Raw genomic sequence first — 12891 nt, forward strand, 5'->3', positions numbered from 1 at the left:
GGGACACGACACATTAACCAGGGTACCTGCGGGATCTTAAAAGCATTGAAAAATAATCTCAAATTAAGGCCTTACAAGCCTTGAATTTGGTATACAAAGTCTTGGATTTCGTTACAAAAGTAATATATATTTTTTTTATTACTAGGATTTACTAGAATTAAGTTCAACTACGACAAGCGTAGTTTGTCGTCTGAAATAGGAAAGTTTCAGTTTAATCCGCTGTGGCCACAAATGCCAGAATTCAATAATTTAACCCCCAAATCAGAGCTTTTCTGTTAAAAGAAATTGTTTTCTACTCGGTCTTTTCAATAGTAGCTGGCAACCATGCGCGCGCGCTCTCTACACTGCTCAAGAAGCGCGGATGATCTGAAAACACAAACAAGCTGGAGTTCAGCAATCTTCATTTGAGATTTTCAACTTAAATTGAAGTGTCATTCAGTCGGTCTATGTTCTGTCAAGAGCCGCTTGCGCTGTTTGTGCGAAAAAATGCAAGCTGATATCCAGCAGTGTTTTTAATGTTGATGCAATGTTTCCCGAATATCCACACGATTTCAAATGTGACATTGATTTTATACAACAGTTAAAAAACAAAACAAAAGGGTAACATTAAGTGATTTACTACATTTAAAACAGTATAGTCAGGCTTATTGCTCTATTTTGCAACGAAATCTGTGGCTTTGAACGAATCGTGAGATTCAATGAATGACTCGATGACATACATAAAGACAATGAATTACCGCCACCTACTGGCGATTTTAATACAATATTTTTATTAATATTAAACGATTTTCAACATTGCCTATTTATTGAACATTGTTTTATTTAATTAATTATTTATTTTTTAAAGGAATTACAAAGGTAAAAAAATGAAATGAAAAAATTGATTAAAGAGGGCAAATATTGTCCCTTTATGGAAAAGGTGTGACTGCAGTCTAAGTGGAAGAGGGGTAAGGCACTCTAAAAAATTGGAGAACCACGGATAACATTACTATCAGATGTAATGTTATTACCTTGACAAACTAAAAAGATATAAGACTCAAGTTTCAGTATTTGTCTTAATTTGTGTCAGGAGTTATGCAATTTCCTCCTGGACCCCCGACGACCCCCATACACCCCTTCGTACACTGCCTTCGACTTTTTTTCTATTTTCTATTTTCATAAAATACTGCTACACTCCCAATGTCTTTGACATGGTAGATTACTCTGACAGTAAATTAAACACTAAGTTCAGCAAACCACCATGGATGATGCAGACCAATGCCTTGTTCTTTCTTCAATCTGTCTCCAGTGGGTTGGGCTAATCCAAAAAAGTGAAAACAAGGGGGGTGTTCTGAAGAGAGACTGTTACCTGTGTAACAGGGGTGCTCTGAAAACACCCCAATTAACAATTAGTGATGAAATGAATGTAATGAAATTAACGCGTCAAAAAGTCGACCAATCAGAATTTTAGTCGAGCAACGTATCGACGAATTAATCGACTAGTCGACTGGGAGATTACAGCCCTAGTTTTCTGTCTCTCTCTCATCTCTCCGACAGCGAGTTACACACAAACCTTCCCTCACTCACTCGATTCATTTGCTTCGGATGAATATTGGTGGTACAGGGCTTGAATTTCAGCATGGAATTGCGTGTATATTACTCATTCCTGCAGATTTTCTGCTCAAACACCCAAAGTGCGGCACATAAAGCTGTCTCTCAATACTAAACTGAGTTCTTTTTCACTGCTTATTGCACTTAAACAGTCAAATACACACAAAATAATGTCAAAATGGCCGGTCTTGGTGAGAATTCACGTAAAGTCAGTAATGTTTTAAACAGTTGAGAAAGAAAACGCATGTGTAACAGTATATTGGATCTGTGCGTCAGGTCTTAAAGTGACAGCAGCCTAATATTCCTGCTGCCAAATTATGAGATAATATTAATAATATCTATATGACAGTTTTTCCCCATGGTACCGATGTCAAAGTTGTGGCCAGTGAGTGTCTAGAATGAATGATGAAAACAGTTGTGGTGCTTAATCTCTTAAAAAAAAAAAACGTACTGACCCCAAACTTTTGAACAGTAGTTTGTATTGCCCACCACTAGTTACAGCTCAAAATGCATTTTTCTGTTGTTTTATTTTATGCCTTATTTAAAAATATATATTCTTTTCTTTATTTAAAGGTATTGTAGGTAGAAATCCCCAAAAATACTTTTTTCCAATTTTTTTCAAACTGTCTTTATATATCAATGCATAATTATAATGTAAGTACTCTGGAAAATAAATTATAAAAATCGAGTGTCTGTAGTTCTCTCAGGACTGTAATAAACACAGCTCATTATTCCATTCGGGACGAAAGAAATGATTGGCTGGGGCGACTGTCACTCTCCCTCGCTACCATGGATACCACCTCTGCTGATACAGGAGGAGCCCAAATGCGCGCACCCGTTTGAAAAGGAACGGAAGCTAGTAATAACAAACAATTATGGCAGAGAAAGAACAGTCACAATTCTCAGTAACGTTACCTGCATATAGAGGCAGCGAAGTCAAACGAGTTAAAAAAAGGAAGACAGTATTTGAAAAGGCTATGAACAAAAAGTCTTTGGATAAATAAAGAAATCATAAGAGAGTCGGCGTGGCTTTCCAGCGTCGGCTACTACTGAGTGATCTCAAGGGGCTGAAAAGTGACTCCATGATGGCTTTATTTCTGCTGGACAGGTAATCTTGCTGTTTTCATTTTGATGGCATTTATTTTTTCATGAAGCATGTATCACTAGCACACCTAACTACCTAATATTAGCTACCTAACGTTACGTAGCATAACTAACGGTACTGGCTTAGCTATGACAGTGTAACTTTGGTGTCGACTAGTATAACGTTACTGTTAGTGAGCCAGGGTTGAGGAACTTGAGACGATAAATAAGCAATAGGCCTATCTGCAGTCGAAAGCTGTTTTATTTAATTTCGCCGGATCTAACTTTAGGTTAAAAAGTTTAGGGGATCTATTTTTATACCTAGCTTTACCCTCTGCCTAAACTGTGTTCCTATTTTCACCGTGAACTCTACCTACTCCGTTTTTTCACGTTTGGTTTGTTGTTATATGCTCTACATATGTTTACATATGTCTTTATGTTGTATCTGTATGTGCTATACAATATATGTTGTGTGTGTGTGTGTTATATTATCTTATTGGGTCTGCAATGCAGTTGTGAGAAGGTGTTTGAGTGTATGTAATTCAGTTTATCTGTAAACAATCTTATGTTATGAATCTTACAAATTCACCTTCATCACAGTGTAACTGATAGTAACGGCAAACGTGTATCAATGAAGCTATTTATAGCTTTGCCTTATATTGAGTTTGATTCCGTTACGAGCTAGTAAAATATTTTAAACTTTACAAGTATCGTTATGCGAGCTGGATAGTGAGTACTAACAGCCATGTTAATTGTTTATATTCATACTGATAAAGTTAGTTATTTTATTACTTGTGATTCTGACATGATGTCACTACATCTGGTAAAGCTGTTAAACACGTCCGACTCTTCCAGCTGAGCGAATGGCCGGGATCGCGCGTTCATTTGTTTTGGGGGCGTGGCTTTGGAAGGAGCCGAGTAGGGAGGGAGTGGGAGTTAATGGAATAATGAGCTGTGTTTATTGTAGTCCTAAGAGGACTACAGACACTCGATTTTTATAATTTCTTTTCCAGAGTACTTACATTTTAATTATGCATTTATATATAAAGACAGTTTAAACAAATTTTGACAAAAAGTACTTTTGTGGATTTCTACCTACAATACCTTTAATTCAAAAAGCCCCACTGATGTACTTAATTATTATTTCTCTGTGTGATGTATTGTTATCCACATAGGTGGAAGAGTGTGGGGGAGAGTTTCTTGGCCATGTACAAACACCAGAACGCTTGCCTGGTCCCACGGCCTGACTTTGGCCGCAGAATTGATTTATCAATGTACCGTGACCCAGAGTGCCTCCTGCAAATGCCCACCAGCACACCAGTGCCCACCCCTGCTGCTCCAGACCCTCCTCAGCCTCCCATGATCGTCATTGTACCTCAAGCCCCCCCTGCCCCTCCTCCGGTTCCCAGAAGCCCAATCTCCAGTCAACCCCTGTCCACCGAACTGCTTGTCCCACCGCTGGCCGAGCCCATCGCTCCTTCAGGAGTACCACAGAGCCAGAGCATTATAGAGATCAGCACAACCACAGTCACCACTACTGTTGCCAATGGAGCGGAGGATGCTGCTCTTACCACGGTTACTACTGCGGGTTAGTATGAATGCATACATGAGGCATGAACATATACAGTCGGGGCTTGAAATTAACACCCGGGTAAAAATCAACTGTGGCGTGTAACACTGTCAAATCACTAGCCAATTTGGCGTGTTACTTATAATTTTTACTCACTTTGCGGGGGGAGTTCTTGTGAACCAAATTTGCGCAGATTTAACGCATATACTCAATTTGTGAGTCACCATGATATATTGAAAACAGAGCGTATTGCACAGAATCTGCGCATATCTGGCTTTCGTGAACATGCACTTCCTACAACGCGGCACGCTTGTTCATGTGAATTGAAGCAATAGCGAATATTAAAAAGCATTTGGTTAAAAGAAAAGACATTGTTATTTTCCAACATCCTTCATTTTTTTATGTTCTTTGTACTAAAACACATTTTTGTTGATGAGGATGAAAGAGGAAGGTAGGAGATGGCTGGATGACAGGATTTTGTTTGAATAAGAAATATGAAATCCAAATTTTATAATATATATGTTATATAAGCTGTGACCGTTAATGTGGTTTATTTTTTTTTGGGCTAGTAGAAGTTCTGAATGGCCGGTGACTTAACTTATTAGCCAAATTGGCCGGTGAGTGAAAAAGTTAATTTCAAACCAAAAATTATTCAGACACCAGATATCATTTTTGATATTTTTTTACTAGTGGGTGCAGGACTCTAGTTCATTTATGCAAGTGAGGATCGCAAAATAAAGTAAACTGTGACATATAATACCCAATAATTCTTCATACACTGACTACCAGTAAAAATATTCAGACACTTTGATCTGATCATGTTTTGCTGAAGTGTTTTTTCTTTAATTGCTAATGCACCTTTTTACACCACAGACTGAACAAAATGAAGCATTGCTTGGTGATTCGTTGAGCTAAATTGGTATTATCTAATTGTGTAGTTAAAATTAACAGCTGACAGATATTCAACATAATTAATTTGTGAGACAGTCAAACAGAAGGATGGACAAAACCAGTGAAATATCAACTGATTTGATAACTTTTGAGTTCTTGTCATATTTTATTACCATTTTATAAACTATAGCGAATAAACTCTGATAATGTAAGAAATATTGAAGGTGTCTGAAATAAATTTTGGTTTGACTGTATGTAATGTGAGATACAGAACTGAGATTAACGATGTGAAGATTCCCATCACAAATATATTTAAAAAGTAACACTGCCACTGATGATGTTGACCCTACAGCTCTGGACGCTGCCTTGAGTGATAAAGTGAAAAAAGGCACCAAGAGAAAACGTGTGGTAGAGGACAACATAGAGACGGCAAAGAGACGCTCTGCACGTGTCCGCAACACCAAAAGCAAGAAAGAAGAGAAGATTGACTTCCAAGAACTTCTGCTCAAATTCCTCCCTTCTAGGTGTTTATTTTACTAATAATCTATTTAGGTTTTCATATACCTGCTGTGACCGTACCAAGCAATGCTCTATGAGACATTTTGTCAGACATGTGCTTTCTATTTTTGTTTTTTCACATTGAGTGAATCCTCCCACATTGAAAGCTCATTAGACCAAAACCGTGCTCCACATAATTGTATATTAGATATCAAATATACGTGCTTTAATTGCCTGTAGTGTCAATACAGCTTAAGTGAGGCAACTTCTGATTATTTGTCATTGTTTTAAAGTGCCCCTATTATGCTGTTTTAAAGGTTCAATTAATTTTGTTTTGGAGTCTCTTACAATAGGTCTACATGCATCCAAGGTTAAAAAACATTTACATTTTCTCATTATATGCATTGCAGTATCAGCTCTTTTCTCACAGTGTCTGAAACAGTTAAATAAAGGAGTTGCTCTGCTCTGATTGGTCAGATGGTCCATTCTGTTGAGATTGGTCGGACACTTACAGCGCAATGCGGAAACCAAACACCCATTACCTATGAATTTTAGCACCGGATTTTTCTAAACAAATGATACACAGTGATACGAACCGTCGGTTTTACTGTATCAATTCCTGCGCGAGTCTCATCCTTTGGATGTCCATCAAATTATTATTATTTTTTTGCAGCACAGAACAATTTTTTTGTCGACAACACGAACCAAACTCTTCCAGTCTCAGTAACAGCTACAGTGTTTCAGGGTTAAAGTAGTGTTCACGAGGAGCCAGTGAACACCATAGACTGGCATTATGCAAATTTGTTACAAATGTTCATGCAGGAAGTAAGACTGGAATTACTGATGACTCGTTTCAGGCAGTTAGGAATCAGTTCTTTTGGGAGAAAATAGCTCCATTTTTCATTTGCAGACCGTCTTACGTTCATGAACAGCTATATTACACACTGCATGAAAGGTCATATCTGAAAAAGCATAATAGGGGCACTTTAAATATGATGCAAAAATGCTTAGCCCCCCCCAAAATGCCAAGTCAAAAACATACTCAAAAGGTCTTCCTTTATCTCGCTTTTACTTGAGCTTCTTTATTTTCAGGCTGAAAAAGTTTGAAGATGATGAAGATGAGGAGAGTCTCAGTAACATGGACTCTCATTGTAACGTCAAACCTGATTCCCAGTTGAACCGCGGCTCCGGGTCCAACTCCTCTGAGTATATCATCTCTATGGAGTCGGGTACAGGCTTTCGTTTTATTCGTTGTTTTATTTCTATCCGCATCCGTTTCTGCATTTTCTCTCTGTTCTCCGTGGTTCCTCAGAGCGCAAGGATGTGCATGCGTTCCTGCTGGCGAACATGCAGAACGGCGGCGTCCTGGAGCTGATGATCCGGTTCCTGAAGGCGGTGGGGCAGATGTTTCTGGAGGAGTGGCCAGCGGGTCTCGCTGGAGTGGTGCTGGATCTCTTCATATGCTGGAGGAAACACAGCTCTGGGCTGCCCAACCCACTGCTCAGAGACTCCAACAACCAGCACATAAAGGTGAGACCAGCAGTCGTAGCATTTCCTGCATTTCCTGGTTCATGCCAGTACAACTTTGAAAGATAGTCATGGCTTCGTTTGAGGCACTTGGTAGCAAGTAAAGGAGATTTCGGGTGCACACGTGTATTTTTTTGCTTTCATGTTCGAAATTACATGTAAAAATTAAACCATAATAAATGGTGGTTGTTGTTTTGCATGTCAGTCAGACAACCCCTTTCAAGTGTTCACATTTTTAGCCTCTTTAAGCTGCAGTAGGACTAAACTAGGAGTGGGTGTTAAATTGAAAATGTATGATATATGTTAATGAGTTAGTTTGTTGAGTGACTGTGGTTACACTGAGCGGCAGCATTGGTTTTCAGCGTGAATGCCACAAAGAACACATCTAAAATGGGAAAGAGCTTTTAGATTGACTGTATAAATAGAGTTGACAAGAATCTGAGGTATATTTTTTACAGACTACCGAAAGCTACAGAACAGAGAAGCAAATGGACCGTTGCGATTCATAGAAACAACTAGACTCCAGGCAGTGAAACGTACATTTGCAGTTATCATTTTGTAAATATACTGAATTTTGCCTTATGTACTGATTTTACCCTATATATTTTATTGTTATATATTGCATTGACAAGTCATCAATGAAATATTTATCGTATATTCTGCATAATTGGATGTTTTTAAATAAACACTGACCAAAAACTATACAAGTTTTAGGGCTGGACGATATGATGATATATATAACATTGATAAGTGATCACCCGGATTTAGACCTTCCTATATTGTATTTATATAAAGCGTTCACAGGCAAATTTGCTTTATTTCCCCGGCGTCGAAATCAGGCACATATAAATGTCAGGAAACATGATTCCTGGCTGCATGTCAATATCTGGATCACTGGATCTTTGGTAAGTTGTAAGGAACATTATATCGAGTCCAACCTTCAGTTTAAACTGATAATCGTTCATTTTACTCTCGTTTCCGCAGTTTCCCCTATTAAATCCAGTCACGCAGCAGCTCTTCTGCCACTCAGTCCGGTTGACATATATATATATATATATATATATAAATATATATATATATATATATTTTTTTTTTTATGTCGAGCGATTACATTTTTTAATCTTATTAATTAAATGATGTGCCAATTAATTAATAAAAAAAATTAATCACACATCAAATTTGGCTGAAAAATTACCCCCAAAAGATTATTTAAAGTAATTATTGTGTAAAGCATCAAATAGACATTACAAAAAAGTAGTTTCAGAAAGAAATATTTTTGGGTGAACTATACCTTTAATTTTTTTTAATTAATATGGAAATATGAAGTTTTTTTAAATGAAATTATACTCCAAGTAAGAAACTAAAATTGCCAATAGGTGGCGGTAAATGTGTAAATGACTAAGTCATTCATTCATTTGATTCGTTTAAATGGCTGGTTCATTCAGGAGTGAAGTAAGGCCCTGTCCCACAAATGGCACACTCCGGACTTGTGGACTTCCTCAGAGTCCACACTTCGATGACGTCATGTAGTGCAGACCTATAGGGCCCTTAGCGCGAGTCCGCGAGGGAGCATTGAGAGGTAGTTTTGGGACAGACTCGATCGTCATGCCGGAAACAGGAAGAAGGTCTCAGCTCAGACGTCGAAGCTGAATAAACTTAAAAGTCATCTCATCAGTCCCTTTATTAGAAAAATATCACAAATATCATTAAAAAAATTACAGTCTTTAGCATCGAGAACAGGATTTATTTTATGTCCATGTGAACTACACAGCCTGCTTTTACAGTTCTATTATTGTATATGCCACCTGGGCATTAGCATAGATGTCATGGTTATGTAAATGATCAATACAGTTGTACATAATAATACATAATGTTAAATTTTAACACAAAATTAAAATGTAAATGAGTTTAAGAAAAATGTATAGGTTTCAATATTCATACTACGTTTATATGACTCAGTAAAGCCATGACCATCGGTTCTTTTTATGTAATGAATCATAATGCGATCGTATTATTTAACACGCTATTATTATGTTTGAGATATCAACCACTGGTCGATAATGTTTGTATAAACTGTAAGTAACAACTGGTAAAATGTACGCCTATATCATAAAGCCATGTTAACAGTCCGTGAGCGAAATCTCCTCCCATCCCTTTTCTGATTGGCATTTCGCAAGGATTCCTGGGTAGTTAAAGTGCGAGGAGCCTGCATCTATGCAGGCTTTGCGGGCTTCAAGGGTACAAAGGGGGTGCTGCTGAGCACACTTCAGAGCGTTAAAATGCTAAATGGGACGGCCTACGGACTCGTAGACTCGGCGAGCACGCGCAATTTATGTCCACGAGACCGAAAGTCCGCATGAAGTGCGCCATTTGGGACAGGGCCTCAATGTTTCTTTTTATTAATGGTCCAGTGAATCACGTTCGTGATGCACGTTCGTGATCCTGTTCGAACTCGTGCATCCAAATGAACAAATCTTTTTTTGGGTCATTTCGTTCGTTGAATGAACGAAATGACTCGAAAATAGATTCGTTCATTTGGATGAACAAGTTCGAACAGGAGAGTCACGAACGACGGTACGTGCTCGCGCTGTGCAAGAGAGGGGTGATCAGCGCGTATACGAGCGTGATTGACACTGCTAAGACATTCCTCCTGGCTCTGATTGGTTGTTTCTGACCGGGAGCGGTGTATTTCTGCAAATGGCAATAGGACCACAGGGAGGAGCCAGAGGAGCTTGATTTTTTCACAGATTATCTGTCTCATATTCTACTGTCAGGACATAATGACAGTTTTAACAAATATTTGTTTACAAGTTACCTACTGCAGCTTTAATCCTTTATGGATTTTGTGTGTGTGTTTTCCTCCAGCCCTAAAAAAGATTTTATTCCAGTAGACTGACTGAAAGAAAACTGTTGTAGGAACGGAAGAATGATTGTTTATTCGTCAGCTCATCGAGAGAAATGGCTACACGTGTTCATTCAAAGGAATGTTTTCTCAGTGGAAGATAATTTGGCACACATACTGCTTGCACCTGCCCGGCAACTAAACTCTATTCATCATAACACCTGAACCTGCAGGATTTCTCCCAGTGGAGCTGCTGAAAAACAGACAGAGACCGATAACTTAATGAGTGTGCTTCTGGCAAAAACTAGGTCACAAACACTCTCTGTTGTTTAAATGAACATACAAGACCAGAAAATAGTAATTCAACTTAAACTGAATAATTAAAACAGTTGAACTATTATTTTCTTGAGCTAACAGGATCATTTAAAATAATGGTTTAAAAAAAAAAAAAATATTCCTGTGATGGAAAGTTGAATTTTCAGCATAATTACATCAGTCTTTAGTGTCACATGATCCTTCATAAATGTTTCAAATGTGATTATTTAATACTCCGTAAACATCTATTATTATTATTATTATTATTATTATCATTGTTAAAAATAGTTTTGCTGCTTCTTATTTTTATGGAAACCATGATACGTTTTTTTCCGTATTCTTTAATGAATAGTTCAATACAATTTAATTAAAATAGAAAACTGATGTAACAATGTAAAAGTCTTACTTTTACTTTTGCTCAAATTAATGCATCCTTGCCGAATAGAGGTATTTCTCTAAAAAAAAAAATATATATATATATGTGTGTATATACCACCAATACAGATGATATAAACTAAATTTACAAAAAAGACAAGTAAACAGTCAGTAATAAAATAAATAAACAAATTGGAAAAGATAGATTTAATAGAATAAAGAGACAAGTGAAATAAAAATGGTTTTATGTTTTTCAGGTGTGTCTAACAGTTGTACTCAGCTAAGAATTACTACAGAAATTAAAGTAATCAAAGTCAAGTCAAGTCATCCCTATTTATATAGCGCTTTTAACAATGTAGATTGTTTCAAAGCAGCTTTACAGAGATAAACATATAATTTAAGGTAACAGAGATTGGTTTAGTTTTATAGCGGTTCTTGAAAAATGTTTTTCCAGCTAAAGTTAGTTTTGATTGATTCACTTCCGTCTAAATGATTATTTGTTATTAAATTAGGGGCCGCTAAGACGACACCGTTCTCTCTAAACAGACTTTAAACGTGAACCTGTGATAGACGCTGATGGCGTTCACAAGCGCATTAAGAATTGATTCTATAGTTATGTGCGTTTGAATATATGTGTGCAGGTTTGTAATTCCTTACAAACCATGCCTAAACAAACTACTTGTCTTGTCTATAAATTTTGATGCAGAATTTTATTTCATCTTATCACTTCGGGTAGGTACGCGAACCAAAAAATTCCACAACGCTTTATCTGTAGAGTGGTATAGGGATCCTCCATAGGGAGAGGCTAGTTGGCACTTCAGCACTGCATTGTCATCAGGTCCAGGCGAAAGTCCTTCGTCAGATCTGGAAACGGACTGGATCCGGCAGGCTGCGGGAAAACCTCGAGATAAACAAAGACACTAAAATTAGCAATCTAGAATCGTAGACGCCATTCTTCTTATGATGTAACGAGTTCATCAGGATTTAAGGGAAGTGTTCCCAGTTCCGGCTGACCTAATCTATGCAGCCTAATATTCAATTATAGAAGTCTATAGAGTGTTATGTGAATGCTAGGTCAAAGAGATGTGTTTTTAGTCTAGCTTTGAACTGACAGACTGTGTCTGCTTCCCGGACAATGTTAGGAAGTCTGTTCCAAAGTTTTGGTGCTAAATAGGAAAAGGATCTACCGCCAGCACTCGATTTAGATATTCTAGGTATTATCAACTGGCCGGAGTTTTGAGATCGCAATAGACGTGAAGGACAATAATGCGTTAAGAGCTCGCTCAAGTACTGGTGAGCTAAACCATTTAGTGCTTTGTAAGTAATCAGCAATATTTAAAAATTTATACGATGTTTAATAGGGAGCCAATGCAGTGTTGACAGAACCGGGCTAATATTGTCGTACTTCCTGGTTCTGGTAAGGACTCTAGCGGCTGCGTTTTGAACTAGCTGTAGTTTGTTTATTAAGCGTGCAGGGCAACCACCCAGCAGAGCATTACAATAATCTAGCCTTGATGTCATGATCATGATCAAATCTGAAGACTATCCAGTGTTGTTTTTTTATGGTAAATGAATGCTATATTAAAGTTACAAAGGTTATTCAGTCAAGATCAGCAGGTGATTTTTCTGTCTTTTGTTCTTTGATGATTAAGACAGACAGCAGCAGGTTTATCAGGCAGCTGTACCTTTAAGAGTTTATGCGAGGGTCCAATATACTGTTGCACAACATGCGTTTTCTCAACCGTTTACATTTTAAAACTGACTGTATTTACCTGAATACTCGTCAATATGTTGTTTGTAATATATATTTTGACATCATTTTTATGTATTTGACCATTTAAGCACAATAAGTTATCAAAAAGAAGTCATTTTGGGTCTTGCAAGCTGTTTGAGAGGCTGCGAGTGTGAAACCTGCGGGAATGAGTAAAATTACGAGACGAGTGAGTGAGAGGAGGCGGGTGTGTGTCAATCTGCCGTCGGAAACGAGAGAGAGCAAGAAAGAGCAGTTGGTATCAGTGATCGATACTGCAGAAACATTTTGTTTCAGATATTTCAGTATCGATACATATCGAAATATTAATATTTTTGACAACACTAAATGACATCCTCGATAAAAAAACTTAGCTTGTTTTATTTACTAGAAGAATTTCAGTTTGTCCAAACGTAAATGAAGACCAATTATTGTAGCTAGAGAAACAAA

The 12891-nt window shown here is 37.5% G+C and overlaps 1 protein-coding gene across 11 annotated transcripts in view; it reads left to right on the forward strand.

Moving 5' to 3' along the window:
• Positions 1-12891, forward strand: part of cabin1 (calcineurin binding protein 1) — a 138040-nt gene that overhangs the window by 15383 nt on the left and 109766 nt on the right. For all 11 annotated transcript variants that reach the window (XM_077223662.1, XM_077223668.1, XM_077223672.1 and 8 more), the window contains 4 exons: positions 3849-4261; positions 5487-5658; positions 6725-6861; positions 6945-7162. In XM_077223662.1, the coding sequence (XP_077079777.1) occupies positions 3849-4261; positions 5487-5658; positions 6725-6861; positions 6945-7162 (940 nt within the window). The remainder of the gene's footprint in view (positions 1-3848; positions 4262-5486; positions 5659-6724; positions 6862-6944; positions 7163-12891) is intronic.

Source organism: Siphateles boraxobius, unplaced genomic scaffold, assembly GCF_051911475.1.
Source record: "Siphateles boraxobius isolate OS27281-9 unplaced genomic scaffold, OSU_SipBor_1 9, whole genome shotgun sequence".
Classification (NCBI taxonomy): domain Eukaryota; kingdom Metazoa; phylum Chordata; class Actinopteri; order Cypriniformes; family Leuciscidae; genus Siphateles; species Siphateles boraxobius.